This window comes from Sphaerodactylus townsendi, linkage group LG07 (assembly GCF_021028975.2).
Source record: "Sphaerodactylus townsendi isolate TG3544 linkage group LG07, MPM_Stown_v2.3, whole genome shotgun sequence".
In the NCBI taxonomy this organism is placed as follows: domain Eukaryota; kingdom Metazoa; phylum Chordata; class Lepidosauria; order Squamata; family Sphaerodactylidae; genus Sphaerodactylus; species Sphaerodactylus townsendi.
The window spans coordinates 47,650,381-47,674,903 of NC_059431.1; the positions used below are offsets into that span (position 1 = coordinate 47,650,381).

Below are 24,523 nucleotides of genomic sequence, written 5' to 3' on the forward strand. Positions count from 1 at the left end.
AGTAATTCCTTCTCTACAGTTGGGTTCTCCCATCTCTGCTACCATTTCTTTACAAATGGTTAAGCGAAACGTTGCATTATCTTTTACAAGAAGGCAGAGGAGTAGCTGAGCCAGAGTGCGCCCGGTGCACACTCTGTGTTTTCCGCCCACGCCCACGCCACACCACGGCGCCCTGCACCCTGCCCCCCTTACCTTAGTTTAGCCTGGAAAAGCGGCCTGTTCCCTTCAAGCTGAAAACAGCCTGGTGGGAACAACACTTCCAATGATACCCTGGGGCTCGCAAGGTTCCCTGGGAAGTGTAGTTTCCACCAGGCCGTTTTCAGCCTGCACTGTTTCACTAAGGTAAGTGGGAGGGGGGCGCCGCGGGGGGTCCGGGGTGATTTCCGCCCCCCCGCCAGCCGCACTCCAGGTGTACCCCCCATCCCCTGGTAGTTCTGCCTCTACAAGAAGGCAAACACAAAAGCTTGTAATTCAGAAAAGTGAATTAAAAATTCAGAAAAGTGTTTAAGTGGTACAAAATTATCTGGAAGAGAAGACACTTAAACAATGAAATTATACTCTATGTCTGAGATCTGTTGTCCTGAATTCTTCAGTTTTCATCAGATTAAGCAAAAAGGAGCAACAGGAAGGAAACATGAGAGAGGAGAAAAAGGGAAGCTAGAAGCAAGAGGACTAATGGGACCCAGGATCTAAGCCCTAGACAACTGGCACAGGATTTAAATACTTGTTACATTTTGCAAAAGTAAACCACGTTAATTCCAGTGGGCAGATACTTTTTTTTAAAGTCATGTTACCCTTTATCAAAGCACCCATCCCATGGCAATATCTCACAACAAAGCAACATGCATTATTGGACAATTCTTCAGTACATAATGGGGAGAGAATAAGATCATCTTAATTGTGAATACAACAGAAGTTCTTTGTTAAGGAGCAACTAGTACTGCCTTTAAAAACATTTTCAATTAGAAGAAAGTAGATTATGAAAACTTTGGAGCAAATGATGGGAACCCTTTGAATGAGCACAGATTGGAGATGATGTTGTTCCTGTTTTGAGAGCTGGAGTAAATTAAATCTTCTATGCAGAAGCAGCTTTCTGTTGAACCAAACATGAACTTTAGCTCCGCGGAATTTTAAACATGCATATGTATTCATTGACTAGAGCATACTTCCAACACTCTACTCCAGGAAAGTTTGTGCTGGAATGAAATTTTGTTCATCTTTAAGGTTATTAGATTCCAGTTAATTACCATATATACCAGTTAATTACCATATATACTCGTGTATAATTTGAGTTTTTCAGCCCTTTTTCAGGCTGAAAAATGCCCTCATTGACTTATACGTGAGTCAGTGGCAGGGCTACCAGGGAGCGGGGGGGATGCACCACGCACCGGGCGCATGGCTTTGGGTCACGTGAGGTGCAGAAAATTCCCCCACACTTACTTTATCAACCGAGCAGGCTTGAGAAGAGGCCTGCCTGTGTTCCCTTCCAGTCTGCAAATGGCCTGGTAGGAACTACATTTCCCAGGAGACCCTTCCCATTCTTCAACCAGAGATGACTATACACCACCACATAGCTGCCTGGGATCTAGCGCAAAATTGCATGGCATCCAGGGATATGTCAGCAATACATTGTGATGCCCACTGAATTTTTAGCAATAATCTTCTGAGCGCTGCTGGTTCAACCTCTGGGTCTTGAATAAGATCATCTTTCCAAACTACAGACACCTGGCAAAAGTAGATAGAATGGCCAGGGAAGAAGCCTCATAAGTTTTCTTCAAGGCTACCCCATTTTTCCTGTCCAGTGAGTCCTTTAGAATATTTTCTCCATCCTTGGATAAGATTGCTATTGTGTGAAGGGCAACCACCGGTGCATCAATGAGGGGCACTTTTAAGTCCTCCATCACTTCCTCAGAGAGTAAAACTTCTTGGCCATCCTGCTCAGCGTGGAGCTGGTGCCAGGTGACAGCCATTCCCCTTTGATTGCTTTTTCAAAACAGTCAGGACAGGGGCAGCCTGAGAGAGGCTTTACCAGTTGTTTAAATGCCCTGTCATCTAGCTTGAGTGAGAGTCTTTATTGGAGATGTCAGACACCTCAATTTGATATTTAATGGATGTTGTTACTTTTCTTAGCAGGCATTAGAAGTGCTCTAGAAAGTAATCTATCAGATTGATGCTGGGATTCATCTTCATCTCCTGACCAATCTCCCTCCCCTCTTTCCGAAGGGATGGCCTATAAGCAAATGGAGAAGCTGTCATCTGCCTCCATCTCAAACTCAGTTAGGTTCCAGGTGTTTGGTTTTTCTCAGTGCCTTTTTGTGTTTCGGAGGCTGTGAAAAGACTCCAAATCTTCCCTGTTTCTTAGTTCAGGGAAGCTGAGTGGTGGGGCCTTTTGGGCTGCAAAGGCTCTGTCTGCAAATGGGTGCTTGCTGCCATGGCATTTTCTTCCCGCAAGGAGGGGGAGGGGAAGTGATCTTGTTGCATCCTGCCATATTTGCAGCTTGCTGCTTTCCAGGGAACATTCAGGCCTTACACAGCTTGCTATCCCCACAAGATCTGAGGAAGAGTCCAAGACATCACCCACAGAGACATTAGGCGTTTGTTGTGTTGAGTGGGAGAATTAGGCAGGCAAGATGGTGGCGGCACTGTTTTGAAGGGATGCATTGATCTTGCTAGGCCCACAGGAGGAAGTTTTCCTACCCAAATGGAAGACCACGGGGGGGGGGGGGGGGGGTGTTCACGCTTCTAGAGGACCACATCCTGGACTCGCCATTGTCCTAGGAACCCTGACTCTCACTTGTCTTCTCCTTTGTAGGGATGATCGCTCCAGGAATGCTCCCAACTGGAAGGACAGCAGGAAGGACACACCCAGAAGTCTGAACTGTGTGACTGTAGGTTTCAAGGATGCTTCCTGAGCTAGAACTTGTCCTGCCTGCATAACCCAGTGCAGCCCAGAGAAGAGATTTCTCCCCAACTTACTTGTGAGCAAGGTGATTTTTCTTTAATGGTCTTATCTTTTTTCAGGATTACAGAAGAAGAGGAAGAAGTGATCTTAGAACCGTTGCCTTCAGGCATCTCTCTCACAGGTAAATACTGAAAAGGCAAAAAACTAGATAACCTTGATTGAAACTATCAGTGGAGTTATAGCAATAGTGACCTGACTGAACGCAGAGCTATCAAAACTGGAGAAGGAAACCTCCTGCAGTCCAGAAGAGCTGCAAAAGATTTGCATCGCCCTGCCTGAACAGTTGGAGGTATGACCTAACCAGCTTGGATGACAAGTTCCACTGAAGGAGAAAAACAAGGTTTCACGATCAACAGAACACTCCTGTCATATTTACACAGGAACCTTTCCAGCTTCTTTTCAAAAGGCAAGTGGAATTTAAAGCTAGTCTACACAGGTTGATGGATTTGTAATAAATCCTTTTCTATTAGATATGTTTACACACATTGTTAAATGTTTCTTACATGTTCTAACATAAGAATTTACCTGATTTTTCATCATAAGAGTCATAGCAAAATATATCTTCTCATGTGTAATACCTTCATAAAATATTTGGTGTTAAACATTTCTCTGTTATCCTAATATCCTTCTTGGCTTTTAAATAATCCATTTGTCATTGCGTAGAAGTGATAACATTTCATGCAATATTACTGGATGCAATATGACTACAAGAAAGGGAGTATACACATCAGGAATTTATTTAAAATATTTTATACTGCTTTCCAGTTAAAGAAGTTACAAAAATTAAAACTCAAACACACTTGGTATTTCATCAAACATTATCACAATCAGCTGGATGAAATATTCTTAGAGGAAACAATCCTTAATTACTGAGAAACATATTGAAAAACAAACTTGTTTTGGCAGAGTCTAAAAGAGAGGCAACCAAATTCATTAAAAAAATTTTTTTACCATGTTACCTTTGTTTGATTTCATTGGACATACTGAAGACATCCTATTTCATTCAATCACAGATAACAGCCTGACAATTATACACCATCTATTGACATGTGATGCCAAAATGAACAAAAAGCTCTTTGCTTAGAAGCCATGAAACCATTGACACGCAGAGTTCCATGACAAGAATGGGATTTTGATGGAAATCATTTTAAATACAAATAGAAGCACTCCCCAAGAATCAAGTTAAGTGAAGCTTAAGCCATTGGCAAGGGGGGGCATGGAGGGGCGCTCCGGGGACGTTCCAGGGTGGGCGACGCTGTGACAGGGGCGCAGGGTGTGCACCCTGGGCGTGGTTTCCCCTTGCTCCTCCCCTGGCCTCTACCCAGGAGTCAGAGCTCCTCTCCTCCACATCTTGAAGGAATCTTTGAAGACATCATGGCATATTGCACATACCCAACAGAACTTCCCAAAATCTCTCAAGACACAAGAGTTTGGAAAGCCTTTCTGGGAATGGATAGCTTAACGTGGTATTTAAAGATGCCCAAGGAACTGACGAAGCTTTAGTTGCTCTAGCTTTTGTGAGAGAGTGGTATTAGGTGGTTACCACAATGTTGGGGGTGAAAGGGAACAAGCAGCGAGATATAAGGATAGGTGGTCAAGGGTGGCATTCTCCAATGATTCCTGCTGTTGAGCCACTAAAGAAACTTTAGGGGGGTAGGTATGATCCCAATGTTGAGGTCAACACTTCATTCTAGATTCATGTTTTTTCTAGCAAACATGGGGACATACAAAGAAAAAACCATGTCTGAAAACTGACCTGTTGTTGTTTGCTATTCCCCCCATCTCTTGCAATCATAAAGGTCTGAAATTACAATCTAGAGAAAGATGAAACCTATTAGTGTGTATTTTATATATTATTTTGTGAAATAAATGTCATTCTCAAGCTAGCCATTCTTTTGTTCTTTGATGATGAACTAGACTATGAAAGGAACTGAATAGTTTCAAATAATATAACTTTGCAATTCATCAAGGTCAACATGGCAAGTGGATTGTTTAAAACTATGTGAGACAAAGCAAGAGAAAATGTCTTCAAATACTGACCAAAGCTCATCTTCTTTAACTTTGATTAATACCAGATCCTGCTAAGAAAGTATAAATCCATGTGTGAGGCTCCTCTGCTCCAGCTCTGTAGTCAGTCTTTCTTTCCCCCCTCAGCTGTGTTCTCTTTGACCTTTCCTCAGAAGCCTGCCTTTAAAGCTCCAAACAGCTCAACTTTTTTCTTTGAGTGTACCCAGCCTCTCCCTGAAAGAGAGCAGTGATCTACTCCTCCCAGGTAGATCCTCCATTCCCAGAAAGACTCCATCCCTCACACTGAGCTGCTGGATGGCTCCTCTCTCCCAACTCCCCTCCCTCCTGAAGATGAAGAAGAGTTTGGATTTATATCCCACTTTTCTTAACCGTAAGAAATCTCAAAGCAGCTTACACACTTCTTTCCTTCTCCTCACAGCAGACATCCTGTGAGGTAGGTGGAGCTGAGAGAGTTATGAGAGAACTGTGACTAGCCCAAAGTCACCCAGCAGGCTTCACGTGGAGGAGTGGGGAAATAAACCTGGTTCAAAGTCTGCTGCTTATGTGGAGGAATGGGGAATCAAATTTGGTTCTCCAGATTAGAGTCCACCTACTCTTAACCCCACTACATCACACTGGTTTTGCCAGGGGCTTGACTGCCGGTTCACAATTCCTAGTGCTGCGGGGGGTGGGGGGAAGGCTGCGGGGGGGGGGGGAAGGGCCACAGGGGGGAAGGAGGAGGGGTCGGGGGGAATTTTCCGTCCCCCATGTGACCCAAAGCCATGCGCCCGGTGCGTGGCGCACCCCCACCCACCCCTTGATAGCTCTGCGACTGTATCTAACTCATCTCTGTCCAGCAATTTTTCCCTGGGGCCAGGGTCAATTTTTCCTTAGCATGCCAGGGTATGGTTCAAAGTATATGACAGAGCAATCTTGCTGATTCTAGACAGGTCTTGGATCTGGATATAGAAGTGGGCATTTATCTGGAGATCCCAACTCTTGCTTTATTTAACGCTTGTTTATTCACACTAAGAGGTTACTTGATAGCCTCAAAACTCTGAAATTACACCAGACTATAATAAGATAGGAGCCGCGTGGCATAGTGGTTAAGTGCTTGCTCTGCCACTCACACGGTCAGGAGCTTCAGCCCTCTGTGGGTCAGATATCCTGGCAGCTGGCTCATGGTCAACTCAGCCATCCGTTGCTTGGTCAGTAAATGAGAACCTAGCACATAGCTAGGGGGTAATGGCAAACTACCCCACAAAAATGGCTTGCCTATGAAATCACTGCTTGCAGTGGTACCCCAGGGTCAAACACAACTGAAGGGGAAACTTTACCTTTATAATAAGATCACCTTCCCTTTTTAATTTTTTTTGCTTACATGCAGCCTCACTTGGAGATCTCCAGACTTCCACATTGTGTTGTGTGATTTGGTCAGCCTTAAATATATTACATACTCTTTGGCTTTTACTATGGACAAATGCCTTTTATAATAAGCAACGAAGATGATGAGTCACCACAAGGCAATTGGCCAAGAACAATTACTGGCCTTGGCTGGGAGAGAAAACAACTCCAAGCCAATCAATTTCTACTTGTTTCACCTGCATCCACAACAGCTATGAGATAAAAAGAAATTCAGCAGATGAAGGCATTCCTCAGTAATCACCTGTGTGCTAGAGAAAAACTTTATCTGTTGAATTTTACTTGTCACACCTGTTAAAGGTACAGACACCCTGCTAAATAAAAAATAGATTCAAATCTGGCATGCCTGTACAATATGACTGTGTAGTTTCCACATTATGTAATTATTCTGACATACTGAAATTTGTAGATGATGCTTTAAAATTGGAGAAGGATGGTGGGGAAAACAGATAGAAAACCATACTCCCGATAATTTGGCAAAAGACGTGTAACTGATGTAATTTTTAAAAACCCTTTCGAACCCATAATCGGGGCAGTTTAAACGTCGGCTTGATGCATATTCATGTGCTAAACAGTGCAAACATATGTACTCAGAATTAATTTTCTTTGAATTCAATGCGACATGATCAGTAGTGTATTTATTATAGTAGCCCAGCCCAGTTCTCATCCGATTATAGCTGCACTTCAAGCACATCTACCTAAGAATAAATCCCCATGAAGCATAGTTACCTCTGAGTAACTAAAATGTGAAGGCGCGACAGTGTGCATGGTTTAAATAAAACTGTCTTCTTGCAGCCATGTCGTAAACGCGGCCGAAAGCTTCCTCGGTCTGATCTTGACGTTTCAGCAGCTCTATCCGAAGCGCCCAGCCCTGGCAACGGGAGGGGTTGGAAGAAGCCCTCCAGCAGAAAATGGTCGACCGGGGGCTGTTCGGAAGGTGAATCTAGCAAGAGGCAGCGGCTGCCCTCCCAGGCGGCCTTATTCCTGCTCCCGTCGTCGGGGCTGTTGTTGTTGCTGCTGCTCTGCGATTAGCAGCAGCGACTCGTGCAGCACGAAACTGGTCCACGCGAGCTGGACTGGCAGCCGCGTCCGCCGAGGCATCATGAAACTGCAACTGCCGCCCCGAGAGGAGGTGGGGAAAAAGGCTCCGGAGTGAGGAGGAGCCGCAGCGGCGGGTTCTGCTTTTCTGCGCGCGTCCCACCCGCCTTGTTTGGGCTTTCGGTGGCGGCAGGAAAATGGAGCCCTTCCCCAGTAACGGTGAGTACAGAACGAGCCCTTCTGCTGGCCTCTCCTCTGCAAGCTGCAACGAGACTGCTCGCTCCGGCCGGCCTGAGCTTTTTATTGCAGCGGCCACCGACTGACCCTCAGGTTGCTGCTGAGTGAGGAGGGGGCCTATTCCGGCACTGCCAGGGGAAAGGGAAACTTGCTGCATCTGCAAGGCCGAACAGCTTTGAGGCAGCGTGAAGGTCAAGGGCCCCCTCCCCGAAGTAAGCAGCGAGGAAAGCAGCGCGCTCGTGCCCCTCGCGGTGAAATGGTAAAGGTTGCACATGGAGGGGAAAGTTTGGCGGAAGGAAGTCTGTTTACCTGAGCTGCGATTGAGGCCCAAGCACTTTACGTGAAGAAGTCTTCAACTCCCTTCCTCCTCTACCATGCGAGCCTTTCAGAAAGGAGGGCGCTCAGTAGTTTGTTTTTGGGGGGACGGGAGCGACCCGAACCTGTGTAAGCTAAAGTGACCCACACTTCCACTTGTTGGCCTTCCCATCAGAAAAGCACATGCGAACCACGCAGACTAGTCAACTCCAGCGCCCGAGAGTTCATATCTATGTTTGTCTCCTGTTTGAAGGAGCCGTCTTTCTGATGGGAAGGCTTGAGAGAGGCTGGATGCCCCCCACTAGGCCAGAAAAGTTAGTTGGAGGTGTTGGAGTCCGTGAGAGCTACATGAACTGATTCTGAATCCTCTTTACTTAGAATCTGGAGCATATAAACCATACTACAATCATCATTGCTGTTAAGTCAGCAATGTTAAGTTAACCCATAGTTAGAAACATCTCTTTTTAACATCTCTTTTTTTAAGTGTCAGAGTTGTCAGCAGGGTCTTTTATTCTTATTTAAGTGAAACTTCTGAGGGACGATTTGAGACTATTGGGATAGCACAGCAAAACTCTTATGCTAGTTACATGAGAACCAGGCTTCTTGGTGTAGTGTTGCAAATGGCTGTTGTTGTTCTGCCTTTCTTCCAGGATGGCATACATAGGAGCAGTCTTTTATCCAACTGCTTTGTGAGGTAGATCAAACTGAGAGACAGATTCATTTATTTATTAAAACATTTTTACCCTGCCCTTCCTCATGGTTCATGTGACTGGCCCAAGGTCATATAATGAGTTTTATGACTGAACAGCAATTGCAGTTTAGTTTGCTCCAATCTACAACACACTTTCTTACAAGAAAAGATCCAAGAATTATTTTCTCTACCATAATTCAGCTGTAGTTAAGCTGGCTGTAATACACATTTACAAATGCATAGCTGCTTTGGAGCAAAAAGGGAGCTTTTCCTCACCAGCTGATGTTTTGAGGAAGTCTTTTGAGGCAGGATGTTAAATTAGCATAAAGCAGCAGGTGCGGCTGTTTTGTGTCTAGCTTGAAAACCTTCAGTGACTTTTTAGCATTTTAAAATGAAATGCGCTGTTAGCATCTTGGTCAATTTTGTTTAACTGAAGAAGAGAATTGAATGATAAAATGACAACTATGATATGTTCATCCAGCATTTGCTTTTTTTTGCAGTTTTGTTGATATATTTCTCAAAAACAACAACCAAACCATAGTACACTAAACACAGAATTCCTTTCCCTCTTCATAGCTGCCCTGGGGTTTATATTCTGTAATGAACAATGTGTTGCTCAAATGGAATGCATGAGAATACTGGGGATAAAATCTTGCATTAGAAAATACCAATTTTTATTAAGGGCCTGTACTCAGGTTTCACAAACTGGTGAGTAAATTTTTGAGCTCCCCTGAATTCTTATTGAGGCTAGCTATCAGGCAGAAGGGGTAGCCGTTAGGCTTGCCCATGATTCCCAAATAATGTTCAACTCCCCTCCCCCTTTTTTCCATCATACCCACCATGAAGAAGAGTTCTGAAGAGCTTGAAAGTTTGCTCGCTCAATTTGTGATAGTTTTGATTAGCCCTTTAATAATTTGATTAAGACTCCTGGACTTTTTATACTTTGGGGACCAGCTTGGCTGTCTGCACTTCTTGCATGGAACTGTGTCATCTCTGTAAATACATTCTTTCAAGCCTGCATTTGGTGAAGTAGCATGGTATGGGTGGAAGCACATACAGGAGAGATAAGGACCAGTTTTCCCTGCATGTGTGACCTCACCAGGTAAGCAGACTTAGGGTTTTGGAACCCAGGTAGGGAAAAATAATCAACACATGGGTCTCTAACAAGGCGGCTTACTAGCAGCTAGCTGCTGCTGCTAAGTAGCTTGTGCATCTCCTAGGGTCTCATGAGAACAGCTGCTCTAGACTGTTTTTTAAAGAGCTTTTATTTCATAAGATTTGTCTCTGTGCTACTTAGCTGGTGGCTTAATTTTTGGTGGTCTTCCTAGTTCATATGCTGTTTCTGGGACAGAACAAAACTTGGTATAGGTTGGGAGGGGAGGAGCTTGAAATATTTTTCATTACTCAGCAGTATCTCTCATTTTTTAAAAAATGTTGATTTAGAGGTACTTGAAGGAATAGGTGATTGGGGGGAAGGTCTGAACACTCCTCCTGCTTGCCTTTTCTCCCGTGGCATTTCATCTACAGAGCAATTTCTTTATTTTTATTTACATTATTTATAGTCCGCCTTTCTCACTGAAACTCAGAAAAGATTATACATTGTAAGTTAACACGATGAACAGATTAGAACATCCAATTTACAATGTGATAGGATTTGGACTGCAGAAATCTAAAACAAAGTTGAAACGAATCATAAGGATCTAAATCAATACCAGGGAAAATTCTGGAACAGATTATTACACGGACGGACGGTCAGCACTTAGAAGGGAATACTGTGATCACAAAAAATCAGCATGGGTTTCTGCCAGACTAATGCCAGACTAATCTTATGCCAGACTAACTATCAAGTTATGCCAGACTAATCTTATCTCTTTTTTTGATAGAGTGACAAGCTTGGTAGATGAGGGAATGCTGTGGACGTAGCATACCTTGATTTTAGTAAAGCTTTTGGCAAGGTGCCCCATAATATTCTTTCAAGTGAGCTAGTGAAATGTGGACTTGACAATGGTACTATTAGATGGATTTCTAAATGGTTGATTGACCAAACTCAAAGTGTGCTCACCAATGGCTAATCTTCATCCTGGAGAGAAGTGACTAGTGGGGTGCCTCAGGGTTCTGTCCTGGGCCCAGTGCTATTCAATATTTTTATAATGACTTGGATGATAGAATAGAGGACATGTTAATCAAATTTGCAGATGACGCCAAAATAGGAGGGGTAGCTAATACCGCAGAGGACAGAGTCAGAATTCCAAGTTACCTGGATAAATTAGAGAGCTGGGCCAAAACAAACAAAATGAATTTCAACAGAGATAAATGTAAGATACTCCACTTAGGCAGAAAAAATGAAATGCACAGATATAGGATGGATAACACCTGGCTTGACAAATTTTTATGCGAAAGGGATCTGGGAGTCTTAGTAGACCACAAACTGAACATGAGTCAGCAGTGTGATGCAGTGACCAAGAAAGCCAATGTGATTCTGGGCTGTATCCATAGTATAGTGTCTAGATAGAGGGATGTAATTGTACCTCTCTATTCTGCATTGGTTAGATCTCACCTGGAATATTGTGTTCAGTTCTGGGCACCACAATTCAAGAAGGACATTGACAACCTGGAATGGGTCCAGAGGAGGGCAACCAACATGGTAAAAGGTCTGGAATCCATGCCCTATGAGGAGAGACTTAGGGAGCTGGGTATGTTTAGTCTGGTGAAGAGAAGGTTAAGAGGTGACATGATAGCCATGTTTAGATATTTGAAGGGATGTCATGTTGGTGAGCTTGTTTTCTGCTTCTCCAGAGACTAGGACCAGGAGTAATTGGTTCAAGGTAAAGGAAAAGAGATTCCACCTAAACATCAGGAAAAACTTCCTGACAGTAAGGTCTGTTCGACAGTGAAATGCACTACCTTGGAGTGTGGTGGAGTCTCTTTCTTTAGAAGTTTCTAAACAGAGGCTGAATGGCTATCTGTCAAGAGTGCTTTGATTATGTGTTCCTGCATTGCAGGGGGTTGGACTTGATGTTCACTTCCAACTCTATGATTCGATGAAATGTGAGATGTTAAATGATGCAGACATTTCCTAATAAAAACATACTTGCAGCAATAGACAGTAAGTACTATACATGGTCATATAGTCTACTGTCCCTATGTCTCTACCAAAGCATTTTACTGAACCATTTAATTACTGTATAGCTCTATTACCAGTGCAAAAAGCCCTCCTGAATAATGCAGTTTTGCATATTGTGCAGAAAGCCAAGAGAGTGGGAGCCTTTCTAATCTCATCAGGGATACCCTTCAGTAAGATGGTGGGGGGTGGGGGGTGCATAACAGAGAATGCATGTGTACAATCAATTGTTGATTTTGCCCAGTTGAATGATGGCACCTGCAAAAGGTGCCACCCAGATGAGCAAAGCTGTCATGGTGGAACGGGGAGGAGGCTGTCCTGCAGATATGAGGGTCTGAGGCCATGAAGGGCTTTTTATGTAATAGCCAATACCTTGAATTAAGCCTGCCAAGGGAGTGACTGCAGAATGGCAGCGATATGCATGCTCTGCCTAGCTCCTGATATTAACTGAGCTGTGGTATTATGCACTGACTGGAATCTCCAGGTTTCCTTCAAGGGTAGACCCATGTAGAATGCTTTACGATAGTCCAGTCTTGTTACTGTGGTTAGATCCAGGTGGTTAGATCAGCTGTATCAAGGTAGAGAGCCATCTTATAGGCTAGACCAGGGGTAGGGAACCTGCGGCTCTCCAGATGTTCAGGAACTACAATTCCCATCAGCCCCTACCAGTATGGCCAATTGGCCATGCTGGTAGGGGCTGATGGGAATTGTAGTTCCTGAACATCTGGAGAGCCGCAGGTTCCCTACCCCTGGGCTAGACTGAGTTAGAAGAAAATGGTTTTTGCAGTGCCACTAACTTGCTTTTCCAGCAATAATACTTATCCAGTATAATTTCTTAACTTTTAACAGAGTCAGCAAAAGTCACCTGAACCCTGTCATTGTCCTTCAAGATCTCTGCCTTCCAATCAGCATTTTTTTCTGTATTGTCCAAGCCCAGTTTTAATTGCTTTTGTTTTAATTGCTTTTCTTTTAGTAGTGGCCCAGGACCTCTGTCACATCTCAGGAGATCTAACTAAAGAGATATAAAGTTGGGTGTCATCAGCATATTGATGTCATCCAATTTCAAAGCTACAAATTTACATAGATATTAAATTTACATTGAGTAACATGGGGATAAGATTGTGTGTGCCCTGTGTGTAACATGGGGATAAGATTGTGTGTGCCCTGTGGAACCCTACAAGTCAGCTCCCATACTGAAGATACCTGGTTTCCAATGACAATCTTTTGAGTCTGATCTATGAATAATGATTTAAACCAGTTCAAGACACATCTTCAGATACCTGCTTCTGCCTCCAAACACCTCAATAGAATGGCATTATCTACTTCAGATTTTTTTCCTGCAGATCTTTTGTTTACTCAGCCCTATGGTAACCCGTGGGGCTGTCTTCTGGGGAAGCTGATGAGGAGCAGTGTTTTCAATAGCTTTTAGGAGCTTCACCTTCTAAACTCCCACCTTATCCTCAAGAAAGAATGTATTTTGAACCCCCCTGCCCAAGCATATTGGAATCTTAAAGAATTCATGAGCCTGTGGGCAACCATTTTAATTAAAGGCCCTTTTTGCAGGGTATCTGTGCCATATTTACCCTTACCTTCAGTAGGTAATGGTCAGATCACAGTACAGGCTGAATCTCTAACCCTAAAACAAGACTGGCCCTTAGAGATGCAGTGCAAAAGATTACATCCAAGATGTGGTTTCTTTCATGTGTTGAACCCATCACAATTCGAGAGAGGCCCAAGGCAGCCAAAGAGGCTATAAAATCCTGGACCAGCCCTGGCCAGGAATATTCAGCATGTATGTTGAAACCACTCAAAACAGAATTCCACATCTAAGAACACCTCTGCCAACTTAGAGAGGGTGTCCACTGCTGAAGTAGATGGCCTGTGATCAAACAGAATGCCTAATCTGATGAGATGAATCCCCTCACCTTCTTAACTTCTTCAGGCAGGGAAACCACTCTCTGACCCTGATTGTCAAATTTTCCCTTCAGGGACTGAGTGCTTAAGGAATGGTAGCATAAGGTGAAACAGAAGCACTTTCCCTCAGCCCTGTACCTATCCCAGAAGGTGAAGGATGACTGTTATTGTAACTTTTCTAGGCAAACCCCTTAATAAGGTACAACATAATAATACTGAGGCAGATTTAAAACGTAAACAGAATAACGTAAAACGTAAACAGATCCCCTTCGGGGATCGGGCGATATATAAGACGAAACAATAAATAAATAAATAAAAGGTTTATTAACAGAGAGGAGATGGGAAAAGGAAATAGAGATAAGTGGTGGATTAGGAAGAAGAAATATGTAGACACACAAAAAGCTTTGACACAGAGATTCAGTATTTGGTTTTCAGGCACAGGCTTAATGAGTTTGTTCAGTTTCAGTTAGCTTAGATGTTATTCAGTTTCATAGATGATACAGTTACTTATGTTTTTCTGGCTAATGAATGACACATTGAGGGTCTATCTCAGGTTGGTACACGTATTCAGTATCCTCACAAGCCTCACTGTTAGAAAGTCCTGAAACTAAAACACTCTCTTGAGGAAAATAAAGCAAAACCCTATATACTAGAGTAGGCTAAGGGTGACAGGCATTCTTCTCCCCTCACTAGAAGATATATTCATTCCTGGTTATTTATATGGCCCCTCAGCCTGGACCCCTCAATAATCCACCACCAGTTCAATCAGTCTGTGTATATTATTTGCTTAACACACAGCACACCAGCTGTCAACAGTAGAGTTAGTAAGTTTTTCACACTCTGGCTACTGTCCTCAGAGGCGATTCAGCACAACCAAGGCAATTAGCTCTTAACTCCTAGACCTAGACATTCAGATCCAACAGCTTCCCAGGTTGTTCTTCACAGGAAGATATCCCCTCCCTCTCTGCATCATCAAGTTTTTTAGCCAATCAGAGTGCAGGATGCCACAACCAATCAGGTGGCTTTTGTTCCCAAGGCCTTCTGTGCCTCACTCTGAATATAAACAATAATGCCTCTGACAGAACTGCACTTTCAAATTAACTTTTCCTCTGTAGTCTGTCACCATCAGTCCTTTGTCCATAATATAAGGAGTATATAATACATACATAAGGAGTCAATGCCAGCTGCAGATTGTACTGAGTGTCTGTAGAAATTGAAGAGATCATGGAGGATAATTGGAACCCTTCCTCCCCGGTCATTTGTAAGGAGCTGACATAGGGGTTGGTGGAAGACTGAACAACCAGGCAGAGTTAGTTGCAACAGACATAACTCATTACTTTCTTCTAATAATGTCTCTATTATCCAAGCTGGGTAGATTTCCTTTTTCTGTAATATTTTAGACAAGCATGCAGTTTTATTCCTCCTTAATCTGGTATTGAACAGTGTGAGAGAAGAGGTGGGGAAAATAAAGTCCTTTGCATTGTCAGCTCTTGGACTTCTAGGGAGGTTAGATTGGCAGCAAGCATCTTTGGCAGATACTAGTCATCTTTAAAAATCCCACCTCCGTGTCTATCAGATAGAGTATTCATCAAACTTCCTGCTACAGGGGAGGATTGCCCCAGAAACACTGAAACAACACACACACCATGTACAACATGCTAGTGTCCACAGAGAAGCAACAACAGTTCAGGGCTATACTCACAAGTTAGCATTGTTCACTATTGTTCTATCATCATTACTGCTCCTGGTTTCTAGGTACATAAGTGGTATTTCTGTCCCTGTCCAATAGTGGGGAACTTTCTTCCACATGTTGCATGCAATGACTAGGGCAAGACTGTGTTTCCAGGGTTTGCATCGACAAGCTTGTACCTTTAATGAGGTTCTAGCCCTTTGAAGCTGAGGAAACTACAATCTTTCTTCACCTTCAGGACTGCAAAAAGACACAGGAAGCAAACTGGCAGCCTCTCCCTTTCCCTCCTCAGCCTCCATTTCTGAAACAATGGTGAGTGAATCTGGTCAGGTCTCCCTCCCTGTACAGAAAAACCCTTATGTGTGATATGCAACCAATACAATTTATTTATTATTTTATTTATTAAAACACATCCTGCCTTTCCTCTTGGTTCAAGGCGACTTATATAATAATAGTTAAAACATCCCTGACTAAAACTAGAGGTAAAATAACATGCCCAAAATCCTCCTCCCCCCCTTAAAAAGATGTATGCCATTCAAACCCCCTCAAAAACACTGGCAAATTGGCAGGCCTTGCAGTGCCTCCTGAAAATTTCCAGGGAGGAGCCCCTCTCACCTATTCAGGGAGCCCATTACACAGTGCCAGAACCATGGTGGAAAAGGGCCCAGGCTCTGATCGATGCCAGATGGGCCACCCTAAGTGGTGGGATAGGCAACAGATGGCTGTCCGATTACTGTATAGTGGATAGGGACATATGGCAAGAGACAATCCTTCAGATATGTGTTCTCAGCTCATGAAATACTTTAAAGGTTATAACCAGCAGCTTGAACTGGACTCAGAAATAGACTGGCAGCCAATGTAATTGTTTCAAAATGAGTAATGTATGTGTCCTGCAGCTAGCCCCTGACAACAGTCAGCCTGCCACATTCTGGACCTGTTGTAGTTTATGTTATCTTCAAGGACAGTCCCATATAGAGCTCATTGCAGTGATCCAATCATTAGGTTACAGAAGCATGGATCAGCATGGCCAGATCAACTGAATTTAAGTAATCAGTAAATTGGCAAATCAGATTACTTATGTGGTGTAATGTCATAATTTGACTACTGTGATGCTGTCTGTATTCTCAGAGAACGTTGTGACCTAATAGGTTAAAAGGCTGGTAAATTGGATTACACAAGAAGGCAAAAGTTGCTTTTTATTGCATTGTGCAAGGCATTATGCTTGTACCCTGCTGAGAAATGCTAAAATGAACTGAGCCCTGCAGACGTAGATATTCCTCAAGAGCCCTAACCAGGGACTTCTTTTATCAACTACTGAAAATTCTGCAAGTGGTAATCTTGGACATTGTATTATCTCAAGCAGTTACATTATTAGCAGGGTTCCTGGCTATGCAGCCTCCATTGTTGGACCCTCTGACTCTAGTTTGTAGTTTGTTGAGTACCCAAACTTCCTATCTTACAAGCTTTCAGAAGAAGATAAAATAATTATTCTGGCAACCACAGAAGTAATACCGTTGCACGAAAATGGGCTGCAAGGCATCAAGAATGCTATCCCTGGTCTTCCCATGGCACACCTGGCTACTGTAACAATTCGTCCTTGCCGGGGACTATTTTGTGGCTTTATGTTATTTTTACATATTTATACTTGATATAAAACAATACTTCCCCAGCACCTGTCCTAGAGCACCTCTCCTGAGATGTACCATCAAAGCCCATCATAGGAAGTACGCGCTTGAGAAATCCCTCTAGGACTTCAGTGATTTTCCTATTGACATTAACCTAAATGTAGTATACTTGATGGAACGGATTCAGTTTCTGGACATCACAGTAAATCTGAGGTGCATATAACCACTATTTTAGTGGAAACACATGGCAACCTACACATCTGCAGTTACTATCCAAGCCATTTCATGTAATTACATTTCCTGCAGGCCTTCAGAGTAAGACAAAATCTGTAGAATTTGCACTATCATCAGGTTACAAAATCCTTGGTCAGTGACATGAAGAAATGGGTCATCTGTGTCAAATTAGCCCCAAAATTCTAACATTGTGGGACAGGTCTAGCAGAAAAACAATGACACATGTAGTCATTCACATCCTTCAACTACAAGTGTTCTAGCTGCTAAATTTATTTATTTATTTTATTTTTCATCCATATTACAGAGGCTTTTCTTTTCAAAGTATACTATCGGTGAGGAGGAATCTTCCTTTTGCAATCTACCATTGTTAATGAAGATCAGGTTGAAAGTAGCTTAGATTTCTTACCAATACCCTCTGTGTTGGAAAAGTTGAAGCGGAAGATGAGAGGTACCACTCTAGATCCTTTCTAGCCATATGAACCTGTGGTGGCTTGCTTTCATCCCGCAGGAGAATGAAATGAGAAATCTCTATCCTTAGAGGTGAGAGAGGTGTCTGGTTTTCTTCTTGTCCATGCAAGACAAGCAGATCCTTCCACATATCCATTCCTCTGGAATATTCACAGTATTAGGAGGCAGAAGAGAGTTGGCCTTTTACATTATGTCAGGCAGAGTTTAGTAGATCATGTCCCAGAATGATGCAAGTGAATGTTCCTCTGAAGAATAAGCCTCCATTCTGGTGCTATGCTCTGGAAATGTCTGAATTCCTGCTTCCTGTGGGCTTCCTGTGTCCTGTGGGCTTAGCCCAAACTAAATGTTCTGCATAAAGTGTGACTGCCTGTAGGCTGCAGTATAAAATAGGGCTGCCTATAGATTTGGGAGCAGTGCTTAGGAGCTCAGTGGGGATATGATCCAGAGTCTGTTTTTCAAAGCTGCCATTTCCTCCTGGGGAACTAACCTCTGTAATTTGGAGATCAGATTCTGGGAGAATTCCAGCAGGGTGGCAGTTCTAGAAAATTGTGTCTCCTATCTGTGCACCTCTTGAAGGCACTCATCACCAAATGATACTGTAATGCATATTGTACTTCATTAAAATGCTTCTGTAGTATGCATGAAAATAATTGACTCTTTTTTAAAATTCTCAGCCATCTCCTCCTGACAGTGGGAGATTCTAGCCAGTTTTTAGAACTGTATGTGTAGCATGCGTGGGTCTGCATGCGCATTGTCTAGGCTATCTGTAAATCACATGGAGAAGAGGCAGGTTTTTTGAATGCTGCCTATAGATCCAGTTTAGGTCTAATATCCAAATTGCATATTGCAAATTACTACATAGTTTACTTCTCCCACTCCTACAGTATTCCCAATGGTTCCTAGATGCTTAATATAAATCGTACTCAGGCTTGCTGATGCCAGATGAACTATGGTGGATGACTGTGTGCTTAGCCTTCGTTCACACAGTATATCAACAAGCACTTCAGAAAGGATTTATTAGTGTCCAACTAGAAGAGTTTTGTGGCAAGTTTCCTATCAAACTGCTCCTGTAGCATCAATAAATGGAGACATTCAGTCTACCATATATGCTTGTGTATAAGTCGACCCACATATAAGTCAAGGCACCTAATTTTACCACAAAAAACTGGGAAAACTTATTGACTCGTGTATAAGTTGATGGTGGGAAATGCAGCAGCTACTGCTAAGCCCTGATTCTCCCTTTAAATCCACTCACAAAAGGGGGGGGGGTGATTTAAAGAGAGAATCTGGGGAAAATTTGAGGGTGCCTGTCAGGGGAGGAATGTTTATGATAGCAGTACCAACATTTCAGAGTATCTTTAGGAGACCCCCCCTAATGATACCATCCAGGTTTGGTGAAGGTTGGTTCAGTAGGTCTAAAGTTATGGACCCTCAAAAAGGTAGCCCATCTATTATTAGCTTCCATTGGAAACAATGGGGGATGGGAGCACCCACTTTGTGGATCCATAACTTTGGACCCCCTGAACCAAACATTACCAAACCTAGCTGGTATCAGCAAGAGATTATCCTGATGATACCACCCAGGTTTAGTGAAGTTTGGTTCAAGGGGTCCAAAGTTATGGACCCTCAAAATGTAGCCCCATCTACTATTAGCTCCCATTGGAAACAATGCGGGATGGGGCATCCCTTTGGGGGTCCATAACTTTGGACCCCCTGAACCAAACTTTACCAAACCTGGCTGTTGTTATCATCAGGAGTGTCACCTGATGATACCCTGAAATTTTGGTGCCGCTAGCCTAAAAACTGCGCCCCCTGGTGGCCGATAAAGTAAAAACCCTAAAATATTTTTTAAAATACGCCTCACTTGCATATAAGTCGAGGGGGGCTTTTTCAGCACAAAAATGTGCTGAAAAAGTCGACTTATAGGCAAGTATATATGGTATACACTTTGTACAATATATCCTAAATAATTTCTGTCTAGGTCAAATATGTACAGAGGTTAGGTGTTGTTGTAATTATGGTAGTTTTTTAAAAAGAACTCAAAGCCTTGCAGTCTAATTCCTTTTGTTTTCTGGAAGAAAGTTCAATATTGCCTTCTGGCACTCAAGCAGCCCATGGGAGAAAAAAAGTTGCAGTTGTTGACAGCTTGATGCCACTTCTTGGTGAAACTCAGAAGTGACATCAGTCCTCTCTAGGAACTGCCAGAAACTGTGGTAAAACCATAGGCACCCTGTGCATAGCAGCATACCTTGCTTCCTCCCACAGCTGTCAGTCAAGTGTTTATTTTGGGGAGGGCCACCATGCACTGCAAATTCTGAGGTATAAATATGTGCAAAATTATTGTCGAGAGATTCTGTGGATTAGCTTTGCCACTGAGGAAGCAATAGGTTTTTAGAAAGTAGGATAATTTGTCCCAAAGGATCAGAAAGGGAAGGGTAATCTTTAGCTGTGTGCAAACTGAATAAACTCAGTGTTGAGCTTCTGTTTCCCTTCCTGTTGCAGGTACTTAAATCTGTGCACGCCCAGAGATGCAACCTTTTAGTGTGAGTTGAAGCACTCTTGACTCTTATCCCAAGGCTCACACAGCCTGTTGCCCTGAGTGAGCTGGCTGAGTGGATCCAGGAGCAACCCAAGAGTTAGAATTGGATCAACCAATTTTTATTATTTGTCTGAATTATATTTGAGTTTCTTTGGAAGCTACATTGACTCTCCAGTGGGGAGAAAATTGGGATAGGGACATTTAAATAAATCAAGATGCAAATCTGATGTCTTCCAAACCGGTAGGCAACATCTGGCATTCATTGAAATGCCTTTTTTTGGACATGCCTTGTACTAATTAAATGTGCAAGTATAGCATGTTGGGGAGGGATACTGGCTGGTGTTAATTTGTGGCAGCATTGCCTTGCATATAGTGATGATTCAGATCTTATAAAATATGTGCCCCCCCCCCCCCCGTAAAAGAGTTCACTTTTTTTGCAAGTATATTTGTATAACTGATAAGAGTTGTGCCTCCTGATCAGTGAACTTCAGGAAACAAAATAAGCACTTCAGAAATGAGTGTGTGGGTATAATGTAGAAGAAGGAAAAGAGTCTGGATTTATACCCTAATTTTCGCAACCATAAGGAATCTCAGAGCAGCTTACAAACTTCTTCCCTTCCTCTTCCCACAACAGACACCTCATGAGGTAGGTGGGGCTGAGAGTTCTGAGAGAACTGTGACTGGACCAAGGTCACCAAACAGGTTTCAGGTGTACAAGTGGGGAATCAAACCTGGTTCATCAGATTGGAGTCCATTGCTCTTAACCGCTGCACCACTCTGGAACTCAATAATTTATATGTTCTACTGGGGTTTTAGGTAGGATTGCCAACCTCCAGGTGGACCCTGGAGATCTCACAGAATTACAGTTGATCTCCAGTTGTATAGAGATCAGTTCCCATACACAAAATGGTTTCCTTAGAGGGTAGATTCGATGGCATTATATCTTGCTAAGCTGTCTCTCCAAACAATCCCCTGGCCCAGATTTCCAGGAATTTCCTAGCTTGGGGTTGGCAACCCTGGTTTTAGCTGAATTGAGGGATATTTGTAAAGCAATTCTCACTTGCTGCACTAATCAAATCAAATCCACCTTCATTGGCATATCCATTAAATGCTATAAAAGTAACAAACATTTAAAAGGGAGTTGTACAACAGTCAGTGTACTTGCAGCACTATAATTTTGTAGGTCCAGAAGTTCTACTTTCAAGCAGACAGTCTCATATAAGCTACAGATATACTTTTAAAAGAAGAAATCTCTGTTGGTAATACTGTCTGATTGCAAAAGTTGTTCATGGTTTAAATTTAGAAGTTGTTGTCTCATCTTCTGAGGTCCTGAAAAGTTATTTTTGTAAAAGGACATCAGATAGTATTAAAGGCCAAAAACCTGGCCTTTATCATTTCTTACATGTAATTCTAGATAAAATAGCAGATTAAAGTCCACTAGATTGTTCCTAGGGAAATGGTAATGCCGGCTTCTTTATCCCAATTTACCCCAAAATGTATCTTGCATCATTAACTAGAGAATGCTTTCAGAAGAATCCTTTAGAAACAGCACAGGAGTTCTTCATGAAGTTTAGGAACTTAAATAGTTCTTTACAGAGCTGAAAGCTGGCACAAAAATGTATCCAGAACTGCATGGCCATGAGATTTTTTTTGTGTGTGGTCACTTTAAAATTGTGACACCAATGAGAATTAAATTAAGTAGTTGTTATTTTTCCTGGGGAGGTGAGAAATGTAGCTTCAATTGCTTCATTTCAGATTGTGCACACTCTCTTTGCTTTCACTGCTTCTCCCTACTGTTGAAGCTTATGACTGCAGGCATGTCAGAGAGTGCCTCTAAGTTATCCCTGATACGAACCTCCATTTCTGAGCACATCAGTAGCAAGTCATAGCTGTTTTGCGCTGTTAATGAAATGGAAACTGCACAGAACTAAAACCATCCTTTTATTAGGAAAACTATGTGATAATGTAGCTCTGCTAAACCTACGTTTGTATAGCCTGCCTAATTTCATAGATGCAATATTTTTATAGGATCAAGTGATTATTTATTTATTTATTTATCTATCTATTTATTTATTTATCTATCTATCTATTTATTTATTTATTTATTTAACTTTTATACCGCCCACCCCGGAGGGCTCTGGATGCTATGTTACTTCAATTAAAACTGAGGGACATTTTCAGGTAAAGGAGTTCCATACAGTGGAACTTGGGTTTTCACCGATTTCACTTTTCGCCAATCTTCGCCAGCCATTTTTTACCTCGCTTTTCGTTGGTTGCCTTGGATTTCGTCGGCTTGCCGATGAAATCTGAGACGACGTTTGCATAAATTGGTTGCGCTGTTTGCATTGCGCCAGCATAGACACCGTAGCCTCAGTTTTTGTCAGTTTCGGTTTTCGCCGATAGTCACCGGACGGATTACCGGCAAAAACCAAGATTCCACTGTAAGTACAATGTGACCCTTTTTATGAACAGTTCACTAGTTTGTATGCCCAGCTCCATGCTAGTAGCCACGTTAGTTGTCAAGACATACAACATTTTAGAGGTGCTAGTGTGAAATGGAGGGATAGAATTTCATGTTTTTATTCTTAATTTCCCTGAAATGGTACTTGACCCTCTTACAGCCTCTGTAGTCCAGATATGGAGATGGTTAATAAAGAAAGGGAGTAGCTTTTTCTGCTTTCTCTTTTTACCAGATGAAATCATCTGATGGTGTAGCCATAGAATGTTTCTATTCTGACTTCCTGTCTGAAACACACGTCTGATTTAAGTTGTTATTGTTTTAAATGCCCTAAGGGAACAGTTGGTCAGTCTGTTTCTTCCCAATATTCTGTTAGAAGATAACTTTTTAAGAAATCTTCAGGTATGGAATTAGGTTTCCCAGGCTTAGGGGTACACAAAAGAAGGCAGATTACCTCAGTAAAATCAATTACTCCACTGATTGTTCAAAGAACCTCCCTTGTATCATTGTGTTGCTTGGAAGTATAAATACTATATATTTATCTGTTTTGTTTTTCTAAGACTCTGTTATACATAACAATGCTTTCTTTTGTTTTTGAATTATTCTTTTGTGAAACATACTGGAATATTATGTACTTGGGCATTTAATTACTAGAATAAAGTCTCTGGTTTTGGTTGCTGCCTCAAATTTAAGAGCCTAGATAGATCAGAATTATTATATGTACTGATCATGTTTAGCAAAATTTATTCCCCATTATTTCTGTGAGGAGCTAAATTTGGCTCTTGTCGATTGAAATTAGAGGAATTAGACTGCTGCATGCAGAGTGAATTGGAGCCATGATATTAATGAATATTTTAAACAGAGAGAGGAAGAATCAAGTGATGCCATCTTCAGAGTAATGGGGTGGGAAGAGTTGGTTAATCTCTAGCAAGTTAGGGTAGAACTTGGTTTTGAAATAGGTTCACGTCTTATTAGAGGGTGTTCCATTTTAACCAGTTTTTCCAAATGTATACTTCACTTTGAATGGCTGCTTAATAGTGGTATGCATTTTCCATTCAGTTGTCTTCTGTTACTTTTCTATAGTAAAAAAAAATCCATGTGATGCTCTAGTAGTATTTAGAAGTCCAGAATATTTGTAGAAGGAAAATACCATGGGAGCTGATTTGCTTTATCACATCATTGTAATTTTAAATGCAGTGTCACTGGGCAAAAGTGAAATTACTATAGCTGCAGTACCGTCTGGGAAGCAAAAGGCTCACCGCTATATTCTCAGTGGTGCTTTCATATTTTTGGCTTTCTTGAGGGAATCCTAATTTGCTTAAACCTGGGTTCAGCTTTCCCTGCTCATAGGCCTGTGAGCAACTGTTATTCACTTATGGTGAACAAAGATGATCTGTTAACTATCAGGTAGGAAATTTCTGTTATCTAGAAAAGTGCCTATACTTTCTTTTCTTTTCCTTTTTAGGCAGTTAATGTACCAAAGGTAACCAGGGGCAGATTGCTAATGGAGGCTGTTGAGAAAATTCCTGATGGGCTAATCTCTGTGGGGGTGGCGAGATTAGGGTTAGTGGCAAGGAGTGGCCCTCATCCTGTTTGAGATGGTTATCATAGCTGCTGCTGTAAGCAGGCTGGAACTAGCCATCAGCCCTGACCCCATTCAGGGTAGGAAAGCAGCTGCCATAGCCACCACAAGCAAGCCAACAGCCCTGGCCACATGTGGAGCAGTTTATCAGCTGGCTTGCTTGTGGCAGTAGCTACAAGAACCATTGGGGTCACTTCAGTTGCAATTGATGAGGCCTGGC

General features: G+C 42.4%; 1 protein-coding gene and 2 long non-coding RNA genes across 3 annotated transcripts in view; 2 read left to right on the top strand and 1 right to left on the bottom strand.

Annotated features, from left to right (window-relative positions):
- The first annotated feature begins 2,145 nt into the window (after positions 1 to 2,145).
- LOC125436425 lies at positions 2,146 to 3,914 on the top strand. Its single transcript, XR_007245053.1, has 3 exons — positions 2,146 to 2,288; positions 2,813 to 2,888; positions 3,022 to 3,914. It is a non-coding gene; the product is annotated as an uncharacterized LOC125436425 (long non-coding RNA).
- Positions 3,697 to 7,247, bottom strand: LOC125436426. The gene is made up of 2 exons (XR_007245054.1): positions 7,121 to 7,247; positions 3,697 to 4,776 (listed from the first exon to the last, which is right to left on the bottom strand). It is a non-coding gene; the product is annotated as an uncharacterized LOC125436426 (long non-coding RNA).
- Positions 7,248 to 7,507: 260 nt separating this feature from the next.
- LOC125436421 (leucyl and cystinyl aminopeptidase) overlaps positions 7,508 to 24,523 on the top strand; it is a 63,375-nt gene continuing 46,359 nt past the window's right edge. The window contains exon 1 of the mRNA XM_048503394.1: positions 7,508 to 7,648. Coding sequence (XP_048359351.1) covers positions 7,627 to 7,648 — 22 coding nt within the window. The 5' untranslated portion in view covers positions 7,508 to 7,626. The remainder of the gene's footprint in view (positions 7,649 to 24,523) is intronic.